We start from the raw sequence: 20,244 nt of genomic DNA on the forward strand, positions 1-20,244 counted from the left end.
CAGAAGAACTTGGTTCCCGAGCCTGCTGCCTTTGGTGCAACCTGAGAATCCCCACTGAAATCAATATGGCACCTGACGCCAAAACAGCACCCTGCACCCAGCTGCCTGGGTGTACTTTGGGTGCTAACTCTGGTCCCCCTTTGCCCTGAGCCTAACACCAGGAGCTTTACTTCCACAACCTTGAGGCCTACTCGTGCGCAGCCACCAACCGGAGGCCCTTTTCCCCCATTGGATAACATTGGGCCTCTGTATTCTGCACCCGGCCGCCCTAGTGCCTCTGAGGGTGGTTCTAGAGTGCATCTTAAACCCTGGGGAACCCTGGTTCTAACCCAAGAATACCAGCTACCACAAACTTGTACTTACCTGCAAGCCAATAACTTCATTTACTCCCATAGGATTGCATTAACTGTTTTCCTTGAAAATTCTTCTGTGTGGAGTTGGTTTGTATGAAACACTGAAAAACTGCAAATGCACAAAAACTGATTTACTTACCTTTTCTCAAGGAAATGTCCCAGTGTGATATCTAGGCATATCACACGGAGTAGAGAAAGTAACTTAAAGTAGTCTAAGAAGTAATGTACAAAGTAATCAGTAAAGTAACTGAAAAGTATTTTCGAAATATTGACTTACCTGTAATTCAACCAACTGCATTTAAACCTGCATTCAACTGTAAAACATTACATACGATTTTGCACAGTATTAATTCACTTAACTACACCAGGCTTGGCTTGCTTCTAAAAATAAAATAACTTAATATTTTTGATACAAACAAATTGGTCTGAGTTCAGTCTTTGAGTGTGTGACATAATTTGCTGCCTGAGTGTGTACAACACATTTTTAACACTACCTTTTGATAAAGCCTTACTGCTCTCCCACACTACCACAAATAGAGAGTGAAGTGCTATCTATTTTTACCTCTGCCTACCTTTGGGGTTCCACTGTACTCTGTGCACATTAGATCTCATTTTGGAATAGTATATTCAGAGCCATCTTCCTACAACCACTCACAACCCACATTGATAAATCACATAGTCCTCAGATATAAGCCAGTGGCCTGGCGGCCCCAATCACATGTTCCAAGCAAGAGTAGGATAAATAATCTTTCACTTTGCAAAGTTGAAATGCTTGTGGACATGTTTTCACCCATTAATACAGCCATAGAAATACTAAAGTTAGTTCTTAGGCTGCTAGAAGATCAGGTAGGTGCTGTTCTACCACGAGAGGAGCTACTAGAGCTGGTGGATGGAGATTACATTCTCCCTCTTATCTTTATCACCCGAGCAGAGTGTGCCTCGACAGAAGTTACAAGCTACAGAAGTATTGACACTGGTCACCCACACACATGTCCATTGCTGCATAAGAAAATAAGTTTGACATCTCTATCATCTGTCCAGTTGTACTATTCGGTGGTTGCAGCTGAAGTGAAAGGTCTTGGACCCTCTTCCTCCTTTGTCTAGTGTTGTTGGCTGAAACCAACCTAAACACCTCAACAACCATGGACACACACTACATAGAAAGCACTCCTAATAATGGAGTTGTATTTTTCAACATGCTTTTGTGAGTAAATCATAAGTAGTCTGTAACCACAAGCATTGCATGTCAAATAAAGTAATATGACTGTTGCTGATCTACATTTGTGCGGGTATAAAGTTCACTGATACCCTTGAAAACTGGGGGCCTGTTGGGGGCAATGGTTGTGGTGCTGCAAGCTTTGTAACACTGTCTGCAACAACAGGAGTGTTAATTCCATCTTTTTCACCTCTCTTGTTTACACCATACATAGGAGAGAATTGAAGTGCACATCGGTACTATAACCACCGTCCTCGCCCAGAGCCCACCCGCAGACTCCACTGACCCCGACACAGCCGCCCGCAACCTCAGACAGTAGATAAACGACTGTGCCAACACCCTCGCCCTGCTCAATAAACCCCCCCAACACCTAGACCAGCAAGAGAGCCAGCTGGTTCACCGAAGACCTCCAGGCCTCCAAGCGAACCTTGCGAAAACTGGACCCGCCAAAGAACATCGGAAAGCTACACAGACCACAGGAACGCCACCCGCCGACACCACCAACTCATCTGATCCGCCAAAAGGACCACCTTCAGAGACCGCATAGATAACAACGCACACAATAGCAAAGAGCTCTTCAGCATCGTGAAGGAACTCTCCAACCCCAGCTCCAACACCAATGACATCCTACCGTCACAACACCTGTGCGACTCACTGTCCACCTTCTATCGCAAGATCGCAGACATCCACGAAAGCTTTGACGCCGTCATCACCCCCGCAACCACTGGCACCCCCGCCCCCACGGCCACCACGCGCACCAATCGCCTGCTCGCATGGACCAACCTCAACGACGACACTATGAAGATCATGAACACCGTCCACTCCAGAAGACCCCTGCCCACACCACAACTTCAATAAAGCCAGCAGCACCATCGCACCTCATCTCCGGAAAACCATCAACATCTCCTTCGAGACGACGACCTTCCCGGAGAGCTGAAAACCCGCAGAGATGAACGTCTTTTTCAAGAAACCCAAGACGGATCCCAAGGACCTAAAGAACTTCCGAACCATCTCCCTGCTCCCGTTCCCGGCGAAGGTCATCAAAAAGGATGTCCACAAACAACTGACCAGCTTCCTCGAAAAGAACAACACCCTGGACCCGTCCCAATCAGGATTCCGTAGCAACCACATTACCGAAACTGCCCTCTTCGCCGCCACCGACGATATCAGGATCATGCTCGACAACGGAGAAACCGCCTGGACATGTCAGCCGCTTTTGACCCAGTCTGCTACCGCACGCTAAAAACATACCTCCACGACGCCGGAATCCAAGAAAAGGCCCTGGACTGGACCACCTCCTTCCTCACCGGGAGAACCCAGAGCATCCGCCTCCCCCCCCCCCCCCCCCCTTCCGCTCCAAAGCCACCGAGATCTGGGGCGTACCCCAAGGATCATCCCTCAGCCCAACGTTGTTCAACGTATACGTGGCACCGCTCGTCCACGTCGCCCGACAACACGACCTAAACATCGTTTCCTATGCTGTCGACACCAAGCTGATCCTCTTGCTCACCAAGGACCCCCACACCGCCCAAACCAACCTCCACGAAGAAATGAAGGCCGTCGCCGACTGGATGAGGAACAGCAGCCTGGAGCTGACCTCTGACAAGACGGAGGTCCGCATCCTCGGTTCCACTCACTCAGCCTGGGACGACTCCTGGTGGCCGATGGCACTGGGAGCACCCCCTACACCAACCGACCACGCATAAAACCTAGGGGTCATCCTCGACTCCACACTCTCCATGACAAAGCAGGTCAATGCCGTCGCCTCCTCTTGCTTCAACACCCTCCGCATGCTTCGCAGGATTTTCCAAGTGGATCCCCACCGAAACTAGAACGACGGTCACCCAGGCCCTCGTCAGCAGTAGACTGGACTACGGCAACGCACTCTACGCAGGAGCCCTGGCCAAACTCCTGAAATGGCCCCAACGCATCCAGAACCTGCACTGGCTCCCCATCTACAAGAGGATAACCTTCAAGCTCCTCACCCACGCACACAAGGCACTCCACGACACCGGACCAGCGTACCTCAACAGCCGACTCAGCCTCTACACCCTATCTCGCCGGTGGCAGATCATTCTCCCACCTCGCCGCCAAGACGTGGAACACCCTCCCCAATCGCCTACGGCACACCAAAGACCTCCTAAACTTCAGGAGAATCCTCAAGAACTGGCTCTTTGAACAGTAGCAGCGTTCGCTCCCCCCCTCCCCCCTCCCCTAGGCGCTATGAGACCCTCACGGGTATGTAGTGCGCTTTACAAACGCTATGATTGATTGATTAGCAGATTTTCAGAAATGTATTTAGATTAAACAAGTAGCTTGCTAAGATATTTGAGGTCCCTTATATAGGTCAACTAGAGTGCCCTTTCATGTGCTCTGGCCTTTTATACATCCAGTGGAGGGGAAACCGCTTATTTCCAAACATTTCAGAAAAGGGCATAAGAGTGCCTACATGGTATGAGAAGAGTTGACTTTTGTCAGATTGCTTATTCCTGTTAGTATGGGCTCCCGACCTCATGCAAAAGTGATGAAAATCCGATAACCTCTAAAGCAGGATTCAATCCATTTTTAATCTGAATCTTCAGATCTTGTACAGGCTAATTACCATACATTTTGTTTGAGAGAAGCTTATTTTCAAACTGCTGCACACACAGTGTCGAAAATCAGTTGAATACATTTTTCATATTCATTTGTGTTTTCAAAACCAGCTTGGTATTTCAAGCAAACAAGAGTGGATATTTTAGTTCCACTAAGGATTGGAGCAGCATTTTATGTAATCTGTCAAATAAGTGTAGACACCGCAGCTGCGTTAATAGAATAGGTGTAAGGACACATCTCATGCAAACCTATGTTCCTCCTTACAGACCTCTTTAGGGTGGTCTGCCCATATAAGTGAACTACGACGTGCATTTGTAAACATAGTGTACATTTGTAAAGTGTATGTTCACACTAAAAGAAAATGCCACAATTAAACCTACAGTACAGCATGATAATGCCACTCAGTCAAGAGGGTTTGCACTAAGAGTAGTTAAGCTATGAAGCCCTGTAGCATTGGAATTGTTCTGGAGTTCTTACATTGTAATGTCTACTATTGGCTGATGTATGATTAGTTTGCTGTAATTAAGGATTCTTTGTGAAAACCAGCCTGTTGTCAGGAGTCATGTCGTGGCGTCAATAGCGAGTCAGGTAGGGTGCAAGCGGCCACGAATGAGCATTAAACCCAGTACAGTAAATGTGTGGCATTACTGTAACTAGTAATGCAACTTCTCCTAAGATGGCCGCCATTCTGGACGGTAAAGGAACCGGTTGCCATTCTATGCCACATAGTGTTCGAGGGGAGCGCAAGCGCTGTTTGCTGCACACTTCAACAAACGTTTTTCCTGAGAAGCCAGCCTGAGTTCGTTCCTCCGCTAAATAGTATTAGCGGGAGGAATAATTTCGAGTTCGTTCCTTACTGCCACTAAGATAAGGAAGCGAGCGTCTATCCTCTCAGAGTAATTAGGATTAAGAGTTATTTTCCACTTCTACTTGCTGGGAAGTCGTAAATCTTTCAGAGACTTCATGCAGCCTTGTTCACAGTTTTGGTTGTTGCGCACCTCTGGAGCTGCCGAGAATTAAGTCAACACCGGAGTTATCAGACAGCTACTTCGGTCTCGAACGCCAATGCCGGAATTGGTGTTCAGACTGTCAGAACTGAGTCAGGGGAGAGCCCAGGAGTAAGCTGCTACAGACTCTGAGCCACTTCAGCTACAGACCTACAGTAAGACTACAGTAGTAGCGCTGAGGAGCAGTCCGCTTGCTTAATTATCGTTCCCTCCCAGCTTGCGCTTTTCCTATTCTATCCTTCCCTCTGCTTTTTTGCGCGCTTGTGGAGGATGCTGTTACTCTCAGACTCTCTTGTAAATAGTTCCTGAAGAAGTCCTACTTGAAGACAGTGATTAGTACACCGCTGCAAAAGAGAATCTCACAGGTAATTTAAAGTGAATCTTAGATAATTCCCCAAGAGTGAACTGCCAGTTAGCTCATTAGTAGTAAGGTCTTTCTCTTGTAGCCAGGGCTTCCAGTCAAGCATAAATATACAGAAGAGAGGCGCAGACTCCCTCGCCAGCTGGTAGGATAAGTGCTAATTATAGAATTGCAATTAGAGTATCTTGGTAGGTGTGTTTTCTCAATTCCCCTTCTCTGTGCATTAGACACCCATGCCAAGACGGTCGGAAGAAACAGCTAGAAGACTTCAGACTTAGACCTGGGCGTTCAGCAACGGGAGTGTCTCTTCTCTCTATCCACTTCTCCTTCCCCTCTCGGCTGGTTTAGGAGCTTAACCGCTGCAACACCGGTCGGCAGGAGATTGGGACTAGCTACAGTCTGCCTCTGCAAAGCGTTTGGAACTTCGTGACACCTCTAGTCCATAGTTTCTTTTAATTCATTTGTCCTTTTTAGGTCTCGCTAGAGTCAGTGCATGCGCTGCTCTCGCAAGACATTTAGTAGCTGCTTAAAAAAGCGCTACATTGTAGGCCACCAGCTTGCTAGAACGCGCACAAGCGCGTGCGACGTGCAGAGCACTTTTTCCCGTTGCGCGTGCGCACCATTTGTGTTTTTTAATTTTTTTATTGCCGCGCTGCATTACTTTTACGATCGCGCGGTCAATGCTTGTTAATGCATATATTTAGAGACGTGTTTGCCCCATAGTTTAAAAATATTTATTGCACTGTGAAACAGAAATGGGTTGGACTCACTCTTGCTCCCTTCTGCCTACTACATCTGTGCAATATCGGGTTGGCATTAAAAGATTTTCTTGGGTTGCCTTTTGAACTCCGGCCAGCCCTGTCAGCTACAGAACACAGAGCATGGCACATCCGAGGGTTCTGCTTTACATTAATGATTTCTACGGGCACATGTTTACACACAGTTTGATCTTTAGTAAATCTCACAACAACCATCCATTGTTTCTTAACAAGTGCATTTATGTAGCACGTTCTCAGCCCACTACCTGACTGGCTCAAAAGTGCTTTGAGAGCCTTCGCTCTTCGAGGCTGTCCCTTTGCATGCAGCCCTACACAAACAAATGCCAGGCCTGCTACAGGCGCTCAGGGTCACAGAGTTGTAACTGTTGAGCTGTAAAGCATACAGTGTCACAGAGCCACAGTCAATCTACTAGGGGTCAGTGGGCGAAGTTTTCCTCAGAGCATGTGACTTTGACACACTTTTCACTTTGAACTGTTTGTGACAAACGCTCCGCTATTTTAATTGCGGGAGGCATTTCTTGAAAATGTGCTTTTGGGGAAGAATTCTGCCACAAAGTTTATCTTTCGCAGAGTTTTTCTCTTGCGAATCTACTTCCAGAAGGAGAGCCTTAAAATTGTACTTACATAAAGTTCTGAAAGATTTTGAAGTTTTAAAAGCTTCATGAAGTAAAATAGGTAACACATCACACACCACATAAAGTAACACTGGCCACTGCTTCCCATGGCTTAAACACAGGGATGCTTCTGTCTGTTAATCTGAGAATTTTCTTTGTGTGCCCCTCTGCCAGCTTGGTGTTGCCTGTGCATTTCTTGTGCCAGGTTGACATTGCACATTACTGATGTTTGCATATGTCATCCAGGCACTGCCTGCTTCTGATAGATCTGCAGGCTTGTGCCTGCTGCTAGGTTTACGTGCATTATGTGTTTCTGCACCGGGCAGTGTTTGTGTCCATCTCCTCTAGTTTACTCCGCCAATCAACTTGCACTGGCCTTTGAAGCTAGCTTGCATATGTTAGTGTTTGCCTAATTTGCTCCTTCCTTGGGTCCCGTTTTGGGGTTCGATATTTGAAGAATTTGTTGCTTCAGATTCTGCGCTTTCCTCGGGTGACACCCTTGTGCTTGTGTTTTTATATTGCTCTTTGTTTTATGTTAGTGCACAATGATCGACATTAGTAATAAAACCCCTCCCATACACACATCTATGGACCAGATGCTTTCTTTTCTACGGGTTCTTTCTGCCTACTCGAATCTCCAGTTGCCTTTCTGCACATCTCTAGTGCGTTTCGTTGGTTTCTTTGATGGGTGCCTGCAGGCCAGCCTGTTGTCTGCTTCCTGCACTGTGCACCCCCTCCTGAAGTGCTGTCTCTGTCCTATTAAGCTCTGCCTGCGTTGTCTCACTGCATTTCTACCTCTTACAGTCCTAAAATCAGAATCTGCTGCAGCTGATCAGTCCCTCATGTCACTTCCCCACCTGTGGAAGTAGGTGATAAGCTGTGCGCTCTGATTAGCCCTTATTCTGATTTCCTTGTGTGATTGCAGGCAGGAACCAGGCAGTTACAATTGGGAAATGCCCCAGACCGTACAAACCTGACATCTGGTCTGTGAAAATCAATACTTTTACAAATCAAAATAGTGAGCTTTTTATTATTGTTTATTGTCCTGGTTTTCTCACCCTGATAGCATCCAAAGCATTTGCTGCTTTAGTCCGGTGGCTTCATACAGCTGTAAATTTAAATCTCACTATTACTCAATCATGGATTTAAAGATCACATCTGTGTCTATGTAAACTCCAAACCTGCTGCTAGCTCTGCATCTCGTTTGATCTCACCTGCGACAGAGCATGTGCTGCACGTGCTCTTGTTTGCTAGACATATTGTATACTACAAGGGGATTTCAGACTGCCCTTAGCTTAACATTCATTAGTTTAATTGGCACTCTTATTTTCTGCCTACTAATTAGCCAGTGAGTGCTGGATTCACTTCCTCTTCTTGCAGCTGGAGCATGGACCAATTATTGATTATTGCATTTTTTCCCTCTGTTCGTGCTGTGATTGAAGTACTACTTTTATGCTTTCTTCCTCCCTTCATTCTTGTTGAACCTTTTGCTTTTTGTAGATGTTTTACTGTGCCTCATATCCTTGACGCACCAACATTCACTGTTGCACGGTTAACCACTTCATTAGGTCCCAAAGGCGAGACCTATTGGCTATGCCTATACTTGTTTGATAATGTATACAATGTTTAGATAAAGAGTGTGGACTTTTTGTTAATGAATGAAGATGAGCATAAACTTTGTGTATAATTTTATCTGTTTTGATTTTAGCATGCAGCAGAGTTGGTTAAAACCGTAGCCTCAAGATACGATGAATATGTAAATGTAAAAGACTTATCAGACAAAATCAGTCGTGCTCTTACACCTGCTAAGAAAGACAATGACTTCATATATCATGATCGTGTTCCAGATGTCAAAGACTTGGACCCAATTGGCAAAGGCGCTCTTGTGAAACCAACGCCAATAAATGTACCTTTGAGTCAGAAGTTCACAGGTAATCACTTTATTCCAAGGGGTTGTCTTCTCAAAACTGCCATTAACAATCAAGAAGCTCTCAAATTGTGTATTTGTTTTTTCAAAATCTTTTTACTGAACCTAAAACGCATTGCTGGGAACCATATCATACTAGGTAATATAATTGCACCTTTATAAAAAAAAATGTGGTGCACTATAATCCTGTATTATATAATTCTGGATGCTACATCCAAACAAGATGTATAAGGAAAGGGGCGGGAGGGAGTGCAAGCAAAAATCATGCATGCATGAGCTAGAGCACAAGCATCATGACCTCAAGAGTCACTGTTGCCTCACCCACTTTTACTGCTAAAACAAGATGTTTCCCCTTTACATTATACTGAGAGTATACCTCAAAACCAAAGAAAGCCCCTAGTTCGCCACAAACATTTCCTTTTTTAATAACCTCCACAGTCTTCCTCCCCTTCTGATATTGCCATACTTGAGTTTAGGGTAGTCTTTGGAGTTGGCAACAATTATGGAGCAGATTTATTTATTGATGATGGTTAATCCTCGTGTGGCTTTGCAGATTCTGCCCTTCCTTATAATCTTGAGGCCTGGCCACTGCGATGTTTGTGTCTGACCTCAGGTTGAGTCAAGTCTCAATTAGGAAGAGCATATCGGGAGAGGTTGATTTGGATGCCTCAGACTTCAATGGCATGTTTGGGGAGTGAACAAATCTTGAAGAGGCGGCATAATAAGTTGGGATGTGTGTTGTGCGTGGGATTGTGGTGTATGGTTTGGATTTGTGTGCTGGGTGGGGAGGGGTTTGTGGGCAGGGGGCCACTCAGGTGAAGTAGCAGGTGGTGCAGGACACGCTCCTCTGCAGGTGGGGGAGGCTTGGCTGCAGATCATGTAACGTTATCTGGTGTCCATGGCGTGGAGGTCCGTGACCGTGTTTAGGGCTGCAGTGTATGTGGGAAGAGTACCAGGATTCCTGCTGCTGGGTGGGATGCAGATGGATGCATATGGGCTTGCCTGTGGCGCCGCAAGTAGCAGCCACGCAGGTGGATTGAATATAGAGTTTTAAAGTAAATTCTCAGCTAATTTGAAAGCTTTTCCAACTCACCTCTTGCCTTGTGATATGGTCAGATGTGCGTAGACGGATAGCAGGTCTTACTGCCATGTTCTTAATCAACTCTAATTAGACCTAGTGTTTGGCACACATCCTCAGATAACAGGGGTAATCTAACCACTAGGTCACATTTGATCCAGGCACCAGACCTCATTGGGAGCTTTTACATATTTGGGGTCATGCTGTATGTGTGGCTAGAAAAGACTGGGGATAATTTTTCCTTTCCATATGTACTGCATTTCAATACCTTTTAGCCAAGAAATGGGGCATACAGTTTTGTCAAATCCAGTCACCTTTTTTCCATGATAACATGTTTGATAAGTTTAGCAGTTTGCATGGAAATTGTGGCTATTTTCCTTACTTTCATGCACGGTGATGACGTCTTGTTTTACCTTAGATCTATTTGAGAAGATGGTACCTCTTGCTGTGCAACAATCTATGAGCCTCTACAATCAAAGGAAGGCAGATTTGATCAATAGATCAATAGCCCAAATGAGAGAAGCTACCAATTTAGCAAATGGGTAAGCACTGTGAATTGTTTTTTTTCAGTTCTCACTTTCATATATCTGACCTGTGTAAATGTAAAAGGAACAGGAGAAACCATTATTTGTCAACTGAGAAGGTGTTCAGCTGGCGTTAATCTTGTTATGCATTATTGAGAGGCATGTCAAGCCAATATGAGAAATAGTATGATAATTACGACAGGCGTGCACACACACTTTTTGCTACCCTTAGTCAGCCTTGCAGCATTCGTTTGAGAGAACAGTCCTATAAGATGTGATTTCCAAAGCGACAAATGAAAACGGAGAAAACTAAGTAAAATTTATATCGCCAATGTATAAAAAAAAATATATATATATATATATTTTATTGAATTGTAAAAGCAACTACCTATATCTTCAATGTTGAAGGTAATAGTACCTTTAAATCCCAAATGTCAGCTAGCTTAGGCTTAGTGAAGCACATACTTTGGCTCTATTTGTTCAATCTTCATCCATCCCTCTCACTTAGTGGGAAATGCTGCTTTTCCAGATGTAGTGGAAAGATGTTCAAAAGGAGCCAATCCCCTTGCTGCATCCCTTCATACCAGCAGAGTCTGCACCCCATAAAATATTTGCCTTCAACTACGACCTCATTTCTTATTGATAACGAACGGGTGGTACTTATATAGGTTGATGGCGCCTCTAAAGAAAATCCATGAGCTATTATATCCAATTTTATTGGCATTTTGTAAAACAGATTAACCAAAATAACATTTGTATCACAGTGACATGTAAAACATTTCATTACAAATCCAGATATTATCCCCCCACCAATTTGGCGTAAAAAGATTAAAGGAAAGAGCCCACCCTTAGCACTATGAGTAATCAGTTAATGGACCTGTCCATTTGCCCCGTATTCGTTCATGATTGTTTAGACACCTTCTTGCCTCATAAACCGCTTTTTCTTGGGCAGCATACCAAACAACTCTCCTACACCACTTTGAAATAGAGGGAGATTTTGAGTCTTTCCAAGCCATTGCAATATCTTTTAGCAATCAACATGGCTGTTCCTAGAAACAGTTTGTCGGCTCAGGAGCCGTCCGTCCCCTCCATCACCCCTAGAAGAAGAGCAAGAGGATGAAGTGGAACCTCTGTCCAGTTTGCCACTCAATTCGGATGTGATTGACGCCCAGTATTTACATATGAACGCGCAGGACCAGACCACATGGAAGAAGTCGGCTGGTTTGCCTTCACTGCGTGGACATTCCAGGGCTGGGAGAAGTCTAGCTTTGTGCAGTCGCACCGGTGTAAGATATGCGCAGTGAAGATAGTATATCTGTATGAAGAAAAGTCTGGCAGATATAGTGAGTGTTCTGACGGCCATAATAGCGTCTCTACAGTCTTTATCTTCCAGAGGCCCAACCATCTTTCCCAATGGGTTCTAAGAGTGTATAGTGTGGATGGGGTATTGTTTATTCAGGATCAGTATATTTGTGATATCCCTTCCTTCCGTAGGTGTCCCATGAGATTCTTGGCCTCCAGCGGGATGAATTTGGGGAATGTCTCCTGGTTAGTAATTTGCGTGGCTAGGGCATCTCTGCCCGGAGCAGCCTGGATCAGCGAGGTACAAGAGGACAACACCAGCGCCCAAGGCAATTTAGTCCTCATGAGATTCCTGCCAGCCTTGTACCTGGTCATCCGTCCGAATGCAACAGGTCAGAGGTTCAATCACGAGGGCGAAGAGGAGATGGGACAGCGGACATCCCTTCCGGGTCCCCCTTGCGATTGGGAAGACCTCGGATAATGCCCCATTTAAAAGGACCCTGGCTGATGGGTTCGAGTAAAGAACTCTTAACATTTTTCGATAATAGGGGCTAAAGCCTGCCCACTCTAGCACGTCTCGCATGTAGCGCTAGTCAACCGTGTCAAAGGCCTTCTCAAAGTCAAGTAAAACTAAGGCCAGGTATGGTGTAAGGAGGTCACGGTAGGCAAGGGCCACGTGCAGGCGTCGAAGGCAATGACTGGTGCTGTGGTGTGGCATGAAGCCACATTGTTCAAGGTTTATGAGGGTGTGGAGCTCGATTTTCAGCCGGGTGGCCAGAATTGTTGCATATATTTTGACTTTGCTATTAATGCTGGAGATCGGGCGATATTATGCGGCGGAAAATGGGGGAGGGTGTGTCTTGGGCATAAACACTATGGTGGCTGTGTAATGGAGGGGAACGAACCGCCCTCTATAGCTTCTTGAAATAGGGCATGGAGTCGTGGGATCAGAGTTTTACGGAACCGTCAATCAATCAATGAATCAGTCATGACACTTGTATAGCGCACTACTCACCCGGAAGGGTCTCAAGGCGCTTGGGGGAAGGGGTCTGCTACTGCTCGAACAGCCAGCAGACCCCTTCCCCCAAGCGCCTTGAGACATTTTCGTTCTTATGCAAATGGTGCAGTCCAGCTCCCCCCTTCCTTTTCCCCTGTTGGTTTAACCCACTGAAGCTTACTTTAGAATGTTGGTATACTGTTTAGTGAGGAGAGTGGACGGCCAACTAAAAGTGCTTACTTACCTTGGTTCCTAGACATCCTTATTTCTAACACTGTCGACGATCCTGCGCACGGGGCAGTTTTGACCATCTCCCCTTTGAGTGCTCTCTCCAGTAAGTGTTCGGACTCCTGTTTGAAAAGTTGTGCAGTGAGGTACTGTTGGTGAGGACGTGTACCCTTTCCATTCTACATTGCTTAACGGAGGGAGGACTATCCGTTGCTGTCCTTGCTGGATGAACTGTTCCACTGAGTCACCTTGAGACGATCCTGGGAGCTCTCATGTGCCACGGAACCTTCCTCGTGTGCTAGACTCGAGTGTCCTGTGTTCGTTCTCTAAGAGGGACTCCCCTCCTATCCCAAGTATTTCCTCCTTGTGGAATGCCGTGAGTACGTCGGAAGGAAGTTCCAGATTTCAGTCAGTACGTTCCCGGCGCGCCATCCTCTTAAGGGCCACCGCTCCAGTTTCTATCAGTACGTGCATGGCGCGCCATCCTCTAAGGGCCGTTGTCTTTCCTGTCAGAATTGCCGGTGCCTCAGCCTCTTTCAGCCGCTCCTGTAGTTCAGTCACTACCTTCACTCCGGGGTTGGAGTTCGCGCGGTGACTGGATTTGAGGCGTATCCTGTCTTGCTCCAGTCAGGCGCCCCACCACTATTTGACTTTCATCCTGGAAATTTACTGGTGACCAGTCGCCGCTTAAGCCTTTCCTTATTTTCATCTCCTGATGCAAGACGCTCTACAGTACCTTTTTGTCGCATATGGACCCCTAGTGGAATTATCACCGCTTCAATCTCTAGGTCGGAGGCACCACAATTAGCGCTATTCAGTTTCTTTATTTTGCTTTGGAGCTCTTCAACGTTATTTCCCTAACACTTTCTTGTTAACAGTACAGTCCTGGACAGCATGTGCATTCAGGGAGTGTATATGCAAATCCCACTGTTATGTTGAACGGATCTTACAAAGTACATGCTTGTGGTTCAGCCGTCTAGGATATTATTACAAAATCCAATTTGAACTTGGAAACTGTTACATTCATCCCTGAGTATAGTTATTATTGGAAGGATATCTTCTTTTCAGTTTACATGTGTACACTCGAAGATAGTAACTGTAATATTCTATTTTTCTTGGATTTTCTTATTTGAGTTAGCACTGTTCTAGATCAATTTCAACCTTCCTTGGCTCCTCATTATTATTTCTTCTCCTGTCATGGCAGCGGCAGGCATGAGCCTACCTTTCTAATTTCTGAATGAAATAGGCAAACCTGAAATTTGTTTGAAGGAGTGGGTGAAGCTTTTCGAATCTTACCTCATAGCCATTGGAGTCAAAAGCTTTAGTCCTGTGTGCAAACAACCTATCCTTCTCCACAATTTTGGGGTGCATGCGCGTAAAATCTATGAGACTTTACTAGAAGCAGAAGAGGAGGAGGAAATTGGGGAAGGGGTGGATGTGTTTGCATGGACTATGGGAACATTGGAGAAACAATTTGGTGAATCAGTTCCTAATTACTATGCAGCATTGTGGGGCCTCACGCAGTTGTGTGAATTTGGCAATCTCACTGACTCTCTTATAAGAGATCAACTTGTGCATTGCACCAATAATCCCTGCATTCAGGAGAAACTTTTAGCTTAGAAACCTGGTTTAAGAGAGCAGTAGAGATTGCAAAATCAGTTGAGCACACAGCTGAGTGTAGAAAGGATATGAAACCTAATGTTGAGGTGGTTGCCAGTGTTAAAGAAGAGGATGAGAAAAATGATGTGTATAAAGTAAGACATGTGTAACAGAATGTGAGCAGCAAAATAACTAACACAGAAAAGAGTCTTAAATGGTATAGATGCGGTAGCAGTAATCATTTTGCTAATTGCTTCCAGTGTCCTGCAAGGTGTGTTACCTGCAAGAAATGTAATAGGAGTGGACATTTCGCAAGAGTATGCAGGCAAGGTGATCTGCACCCCAAAGATAGTGAGAGGGAAGTAGAGAAGATTCCAAACAAGGAAGTAAAATGTATAGTGCTCTGTGCGGAGAAATATGCGTTACAACTAAAAGATGATACCAATTCTGTGAATACTATTTATCCCAACTGTGATGTTTTACTCAATGACCAAAGTATAACCATGTTTGCAGACTCTTGGTCCCCGTACACGCTATTGAATAAGAATGAGTTTGAGGTTATAAAAGGTCAGGCTAAGTACTCTTTAGATAAACCTGATATTTCTCCAACAGGATATAGTAAAGAACCTATACCTCTCATGGGGATGAAGGAAATGCACATACAGTTCAAGGGTAGGAAAGCTTTCGGTAAGGTTGTAGTGTAGTTCCTATATTCCCAATAGGCTCTGCGCATTGGAATAACATAAACGATAGTTTAGACGTAGGACTGAAGTCAACTAGGTCTCTATTGAGTATGTTGGACTTAATTGTGAATGCCAGCTAGCTCAGAGGTCACTAGGAACTTTCTCGAATAAACAATAAGGGATTCGTTTCTGACAACCATATAACATGACAACTTTGTTCCCCAAGAATAAGAAATATATCTTCAGAGTCGCGGAAACATTAGATGGCTATTTCACTCAGTCAATCGTGCATGCTTCGTTTCACCAGGGTTTTTGCGGAGAAATAGAGAGACAGGCGTTTTCAATAAAAAGGGTATTTATTGAGCAGTCGTCTTTCTCATGCAAGAGAAGTTAATTGCAACAATCGTAATACTTGCTATGAAGTAAAGTGCGTACAGTAAAAGGAGTATTATGAAATAATACTGTAAAAGCATTTATATGGTTTCTAAGCCACAAGATACATGAAATAGATAAAATACATACAATGATAAATAATGACTAAAAGTACTCAACTGGTGCATTTAAAATACACCTACCCCGGTGTACCTAACCCAAGTCTAGTACAAGGGAAGAAGTAAGTGAGGTGTAGCTTGAGTAAAATAGTTTCTGCCAAGAATGTATCCAAGAATTCTCCAAGGGTCTAACCAGCTCCGTACCTTGGTTATAGAATGAAGGAGGTCTTGTATCTCTCTCTCAGGACTCGATCTCCCAGTAACCCGCAAGGGTAGCATGGAAACACTGGAGCTGGATTTCTCGGCAGGAGAAAAGACAGCGTCTCACTCAGTGAGTCAGCTGGAGGGTCGGCTTCCTTCGGCACACGCTACAGCAGGGCGTCGGGCAAGTAGTTAGTCGATCTACTCCAAACCACCATGCGTTTGCTAGGGCAGATGTGGGTATATTTATACCTGGAAGGTGCCGAATTTGACGTAAGGGTGGACATAATAACGTCACTAAGTACTCTACACGCTCCAGGAGTTCTGGGACAAATCAATACTGAAATCAATACTGAAGCAGGGGAAAGTCCCGTACTGCTGAAGGCTGGTTGTCTTCAAGAACTCGTTGTACTCTAGTTGCTTAGTGGAAGTAGCCATGTCGTATTTGGACTGCATTGGATGTGCCTAAATATGGTTATGATTCTTATGCCTATATAAGGATATGATAAGTTATACCTATATAAGGGCATGAATCGGGAAAATTACACTAGAGCCCTAGATACGTTACAACAAGGTGTATATTGTAGAATCTGGATCTAATCTACTCGGATGGCAGCATCAAAAAGAGTTGGGTATCATCTTAGACCCCAACAGTGCAGAGCAAGTCCTACTCACAGAAGAGGTTCAAGGGGAGACACCATGTACGAAGAATCCAAGAAGCTGTTCCAGGAAAAATTGGCCGTTTACATGAATTTCAACATAAAATCAAACTAAAGTCCAATGCTAAGCCCGTTGCTCACAAGCTACACCCATTACCACATCAAATGAAGGAACCCTTAGAAATAGAACTGCGTAAGCTGTGCGACATAGACATCATTCAACCTATAAACTGTTCTGAATGGTTGGCCCCTGTTGTGATCGCGGCGAAGGCCAATGGCGAAGGTATTCGTTGTGTGTGGACTTCCGCAGCCTTAACGAGAATATTTGGGTGGAAAGACACCCCCTACCAAATATCAACGAGATGCTTAGCACTATGGGTCAAGGAAAGTATTTTAGTGTAATCGACTTGGCAATGGCTTACCACCAGGTAGACCTCCACACCGAATCCATGCCACTCACTGCCTTCATAACCCCAAAAGGGGCGTTCATGTTCAAAAGGACGCCATTCGAATTAGCGTCGGCTCTGGCTGTCTTTCAGAAGATCATGCAGGAAATTTTGGAAGGGGTGGATCGCACTATGTGTTTTCAGGACTACATACTGATGTAGGGCCGTGATGTGGAGGAACACAACTACTCCCTTAGGCTTGTCTTCAAGAAGCTAATGGTTGCTGGATTAACAGTGAAGAGAAGCAAATGCAAAATAAGAGTTTTGTCTGTCGACTATTTAGGACATTCCATCTAGGAAGAGGGCTTCAGACCCAAGGGCTGTCTTATTAGTGCTGTAAAGGATGCTCCATACCCGAAAGATGAAGGACTGAAGTCTTTTTTAGGGCTCATGGAGTATATGTCAAAATACATTGACAATTTTGCTACTAAATGTGAACCTATGAGAGACCTTCTAAAGAAGAACCAGGATTTCACATGGAATTAAGAACATAAGAGAGTATCGGATGCTCTCAAGGGAGAACTAGTTAATTCACCGGCCTTTAGGGGTATTTGACCCTAGGAGGAAAACCCTCCTCACCACGGATGCTTCAAACAAAGGTCTAGGAGTTAACCTTAAGACAAAAAGAAGGAAAAGAGGAAAAGGTCATTGCCTTTGCTTCCAGGTGTCCTACAATTGCTCAACTCAATTACTCGGTGATTGAACGGGAGGCCCTGGCTGTTTCTGGGCGGTGAGGCATTTCAAGTTCTTTTTGTGGGGGTTTGGTTTTTACCATTCGGACGGACCGCAAGCCTCTTACTTTCATCTTTACTGTGAAAGGACTGGAAAATTGCACACCACGCATAAGCAGGTGGATCCTAGGACTTGAACATTACAATATCAAAGTGGAGTATGTACCAGGGAAAGAAAATAAGATTGCCGACTTTCTATACAGAACGCCGTTACAGAGTGAAGAAACAGAAGAAATACTAGACAGTCCCATTTTGATGATAGATGAACCCGCTATCACTGCACAAGAATGGGAAAAATGTATGAGAGAAGACACAGGAATGGACACATTGAAAACCATCATGAAAGAAGGGTGGCCCAGCAAAAGGAGTGACCTAGAAGAAGATATCACAGAATTTTGGGAGGTTAGAAACGAACAAAGTGTTATTGGGAACAGAGTTTATCGCCAAAACAGAGTAGTACCTCCCCAAGGTCTGAGGAAAAGAATTGTAGATTTGGCCAATGAAGGTCATCTGGGAAGGAGCGCCACCAAAAGTATACTGAGGAAAAACTTTTGGTTTCCAAAAATGGACACCATGTTGGAGCAACTGGTCAAAGACTGTGTAACGTGTGCCAAGAGCGATTTAAGCTAAAGCATTACGTAAAACTCCGCTCTCTCCTGTCAAGATACCGACAAAACCATTGAGCAAATTAGCAATGGACATCATAGGCCCGATGCACAATTTAGGATTTCAAAAGAAATTCATGTTCGTCTTAATTGACTACACATCACATTGGATCAAACAGAAATGTGTGCATTGCATCAACACTATAACTGTGGTAGAGTTCCTCAAGGGAGTGTTCTCTGAGGAAGGTATACCCTCTACCTTAGTAACAGATAACTGTGTCCAATTCACCTTGGAAGAGATGAAGGATTTTTTAAGGAACTTGAACATTAAACTTGAAGCCACTGCCCTTTACTGCCCAAAAGCGAATGTCCTAGTTGAAAGGGCAAATAGACTCATTAAAGAGCACATCCAATTGGCCATCACCAACGGTCACAAGGTGGAGGCTTCCCTTCGGAAGTGCTTATGGGCGTACCATACCTCACCTAACAAAGTAACATGAGTTTCCCCCTTCGTCTCCCTCCGCAGGAGAAAGCCATGCACAAAGTTCAATCCAATCTGGCTGGAAGGAGGAAAGACAAGCGATTTTCAATCAGGAAGAGATTGCTAAAAAGATCGACATACACCAAACCAGATATAAAACAGTGGTACGACCAGAAGAATGGTGTAAAAGTCTCCAACTGGGAAGTAAGTGATAAGGTGCAAGTGAGGAGAAGTAATAGGGATGAGCCTAGTCAAAGTAAATTCTATCCTTCATGCAGAATAGTTAAGGCTCTTAACAATGTTGTACTACTTGATAATGGACAATGGTGGAGTTGTGACAAAATTGTAAAATCATACATGTGATGTTACATCCTTCCTACTGAAATGGTTCTTTCCAGTTTTTTTCCTTCCTTGCCACATGTTCTTTTTGTTGTTTTCACATTATATAGGGAAGGAGGTGTGTTACATCTTCCTTCTTACTTAAATGGTACAGTCCAGCTTCCCCCCTCTCCTCCTTTTCCCCTGTTGGTTTAACCCACTGAAGCTTACTTTAGAATGTTGGTATACTGTTTAGTGAGGAATTGTGGACGGCCAAATAAACATGCTTACTTACCTTGGTTCCTGGATATCCTTATTTCTAACAGGAACGCCACGTAATACTCCGCAGGGATTCCATCTGGACCCGGGGTCTTGTGAGTGTCAAGCCTGTAGATTGCTTAGCTCACTTCCTCAATTGTGATAAACTCATCCATGGTTTTCTGCTCTATCTCCTAAAGCCTTGGGATAGGGATATTTAGCAAGAAGGCGGAACTATCATATGGTGTCTGTGTGACTATTCGATTGGCCATGGGATGAGTTGCAAGCCAATGGAATAACTTGCCATTTTTGTCACCCCATCCGTATACTCTGGCTACGGAAGCTGTCCAAATCATCTTGTCTTACTCTATGGAGATACTCTTGATTTCTTCCCACACTAATTGTAATTGTCGGCGTTCTGCTTCCCCCTGAGTCGTTGCAGCTGCCATTTCCATACGGAGCGCCCATGCTGAGCAAGCTGGTGGTTGCCAGTTTGATGCCTGCGCTTAAGGAATCCTTTAGCGTACCCCCGAATTGTGGCTTTGCCCACCTCCCAAAGTGTACCCCGACACTGCACTGTGCCTTCGTTAGTATGAAGAGGAACCAAGCATTTAATCGCCATATGGTCCCGAGAGCCTTCGTCCTCTTGTAAAAGGAGCTGGAAGTGGTCGGATACTCGGTGTGCCAGGATCTGGATTTCAGAGATGGTGCAGCAGTCTGGAGCTGGCATGAACAGGGGGTCTATATGGGGAATGGTTTTGATGTGCTGCAGAGGTGTGTGCATACTGTTG

General features: G+C 44.8%; 1 protein-coding gene across 2 annotated transcripts in view; it reads left to right on the forward strand.

Annotated features, from left to right (window-relative positions):
* PDCD6IP (programmed cell death 6 interacting protein) overlaps positions 1 to 20,244 on the forward strand; it is a 500,749-nt gene that overhangs the window by 165,480 nt on the left and 315,025 nt on the right. For both annotated transcript variants that reach the window (XM_086964745.1, XM_086964744.1), the window contains exons 8-9: positions 8,634 to 8,856; positions 10,349 to 10,472. In XM_086964745.1, coding sequence (XP_086820871.1) covers positions 8,634 to 8,856; positions 10,349 to 10,472 — 347 coding nt within the window. The remainder of the gene's footprint in view (positions 1 to 8,633; positions 8,857 to 10,348; positions 10,473 to 20,244) is intronic.

This window comes from Lissotriton vulgaris, chromosome 4_1 (genome assembly GCF_964263255.1).
Source record: "Lissotriton vulgaris chromosome 4_1, aLisVul1.2, whole genome shotgun sequence".
NCBI classification, from domain to species: Eukaryota; Metazoa; Chordata; class Amphibia; order Caudata; family Salamandridae; genus Lissotriton; species Lissotriton vulgaris.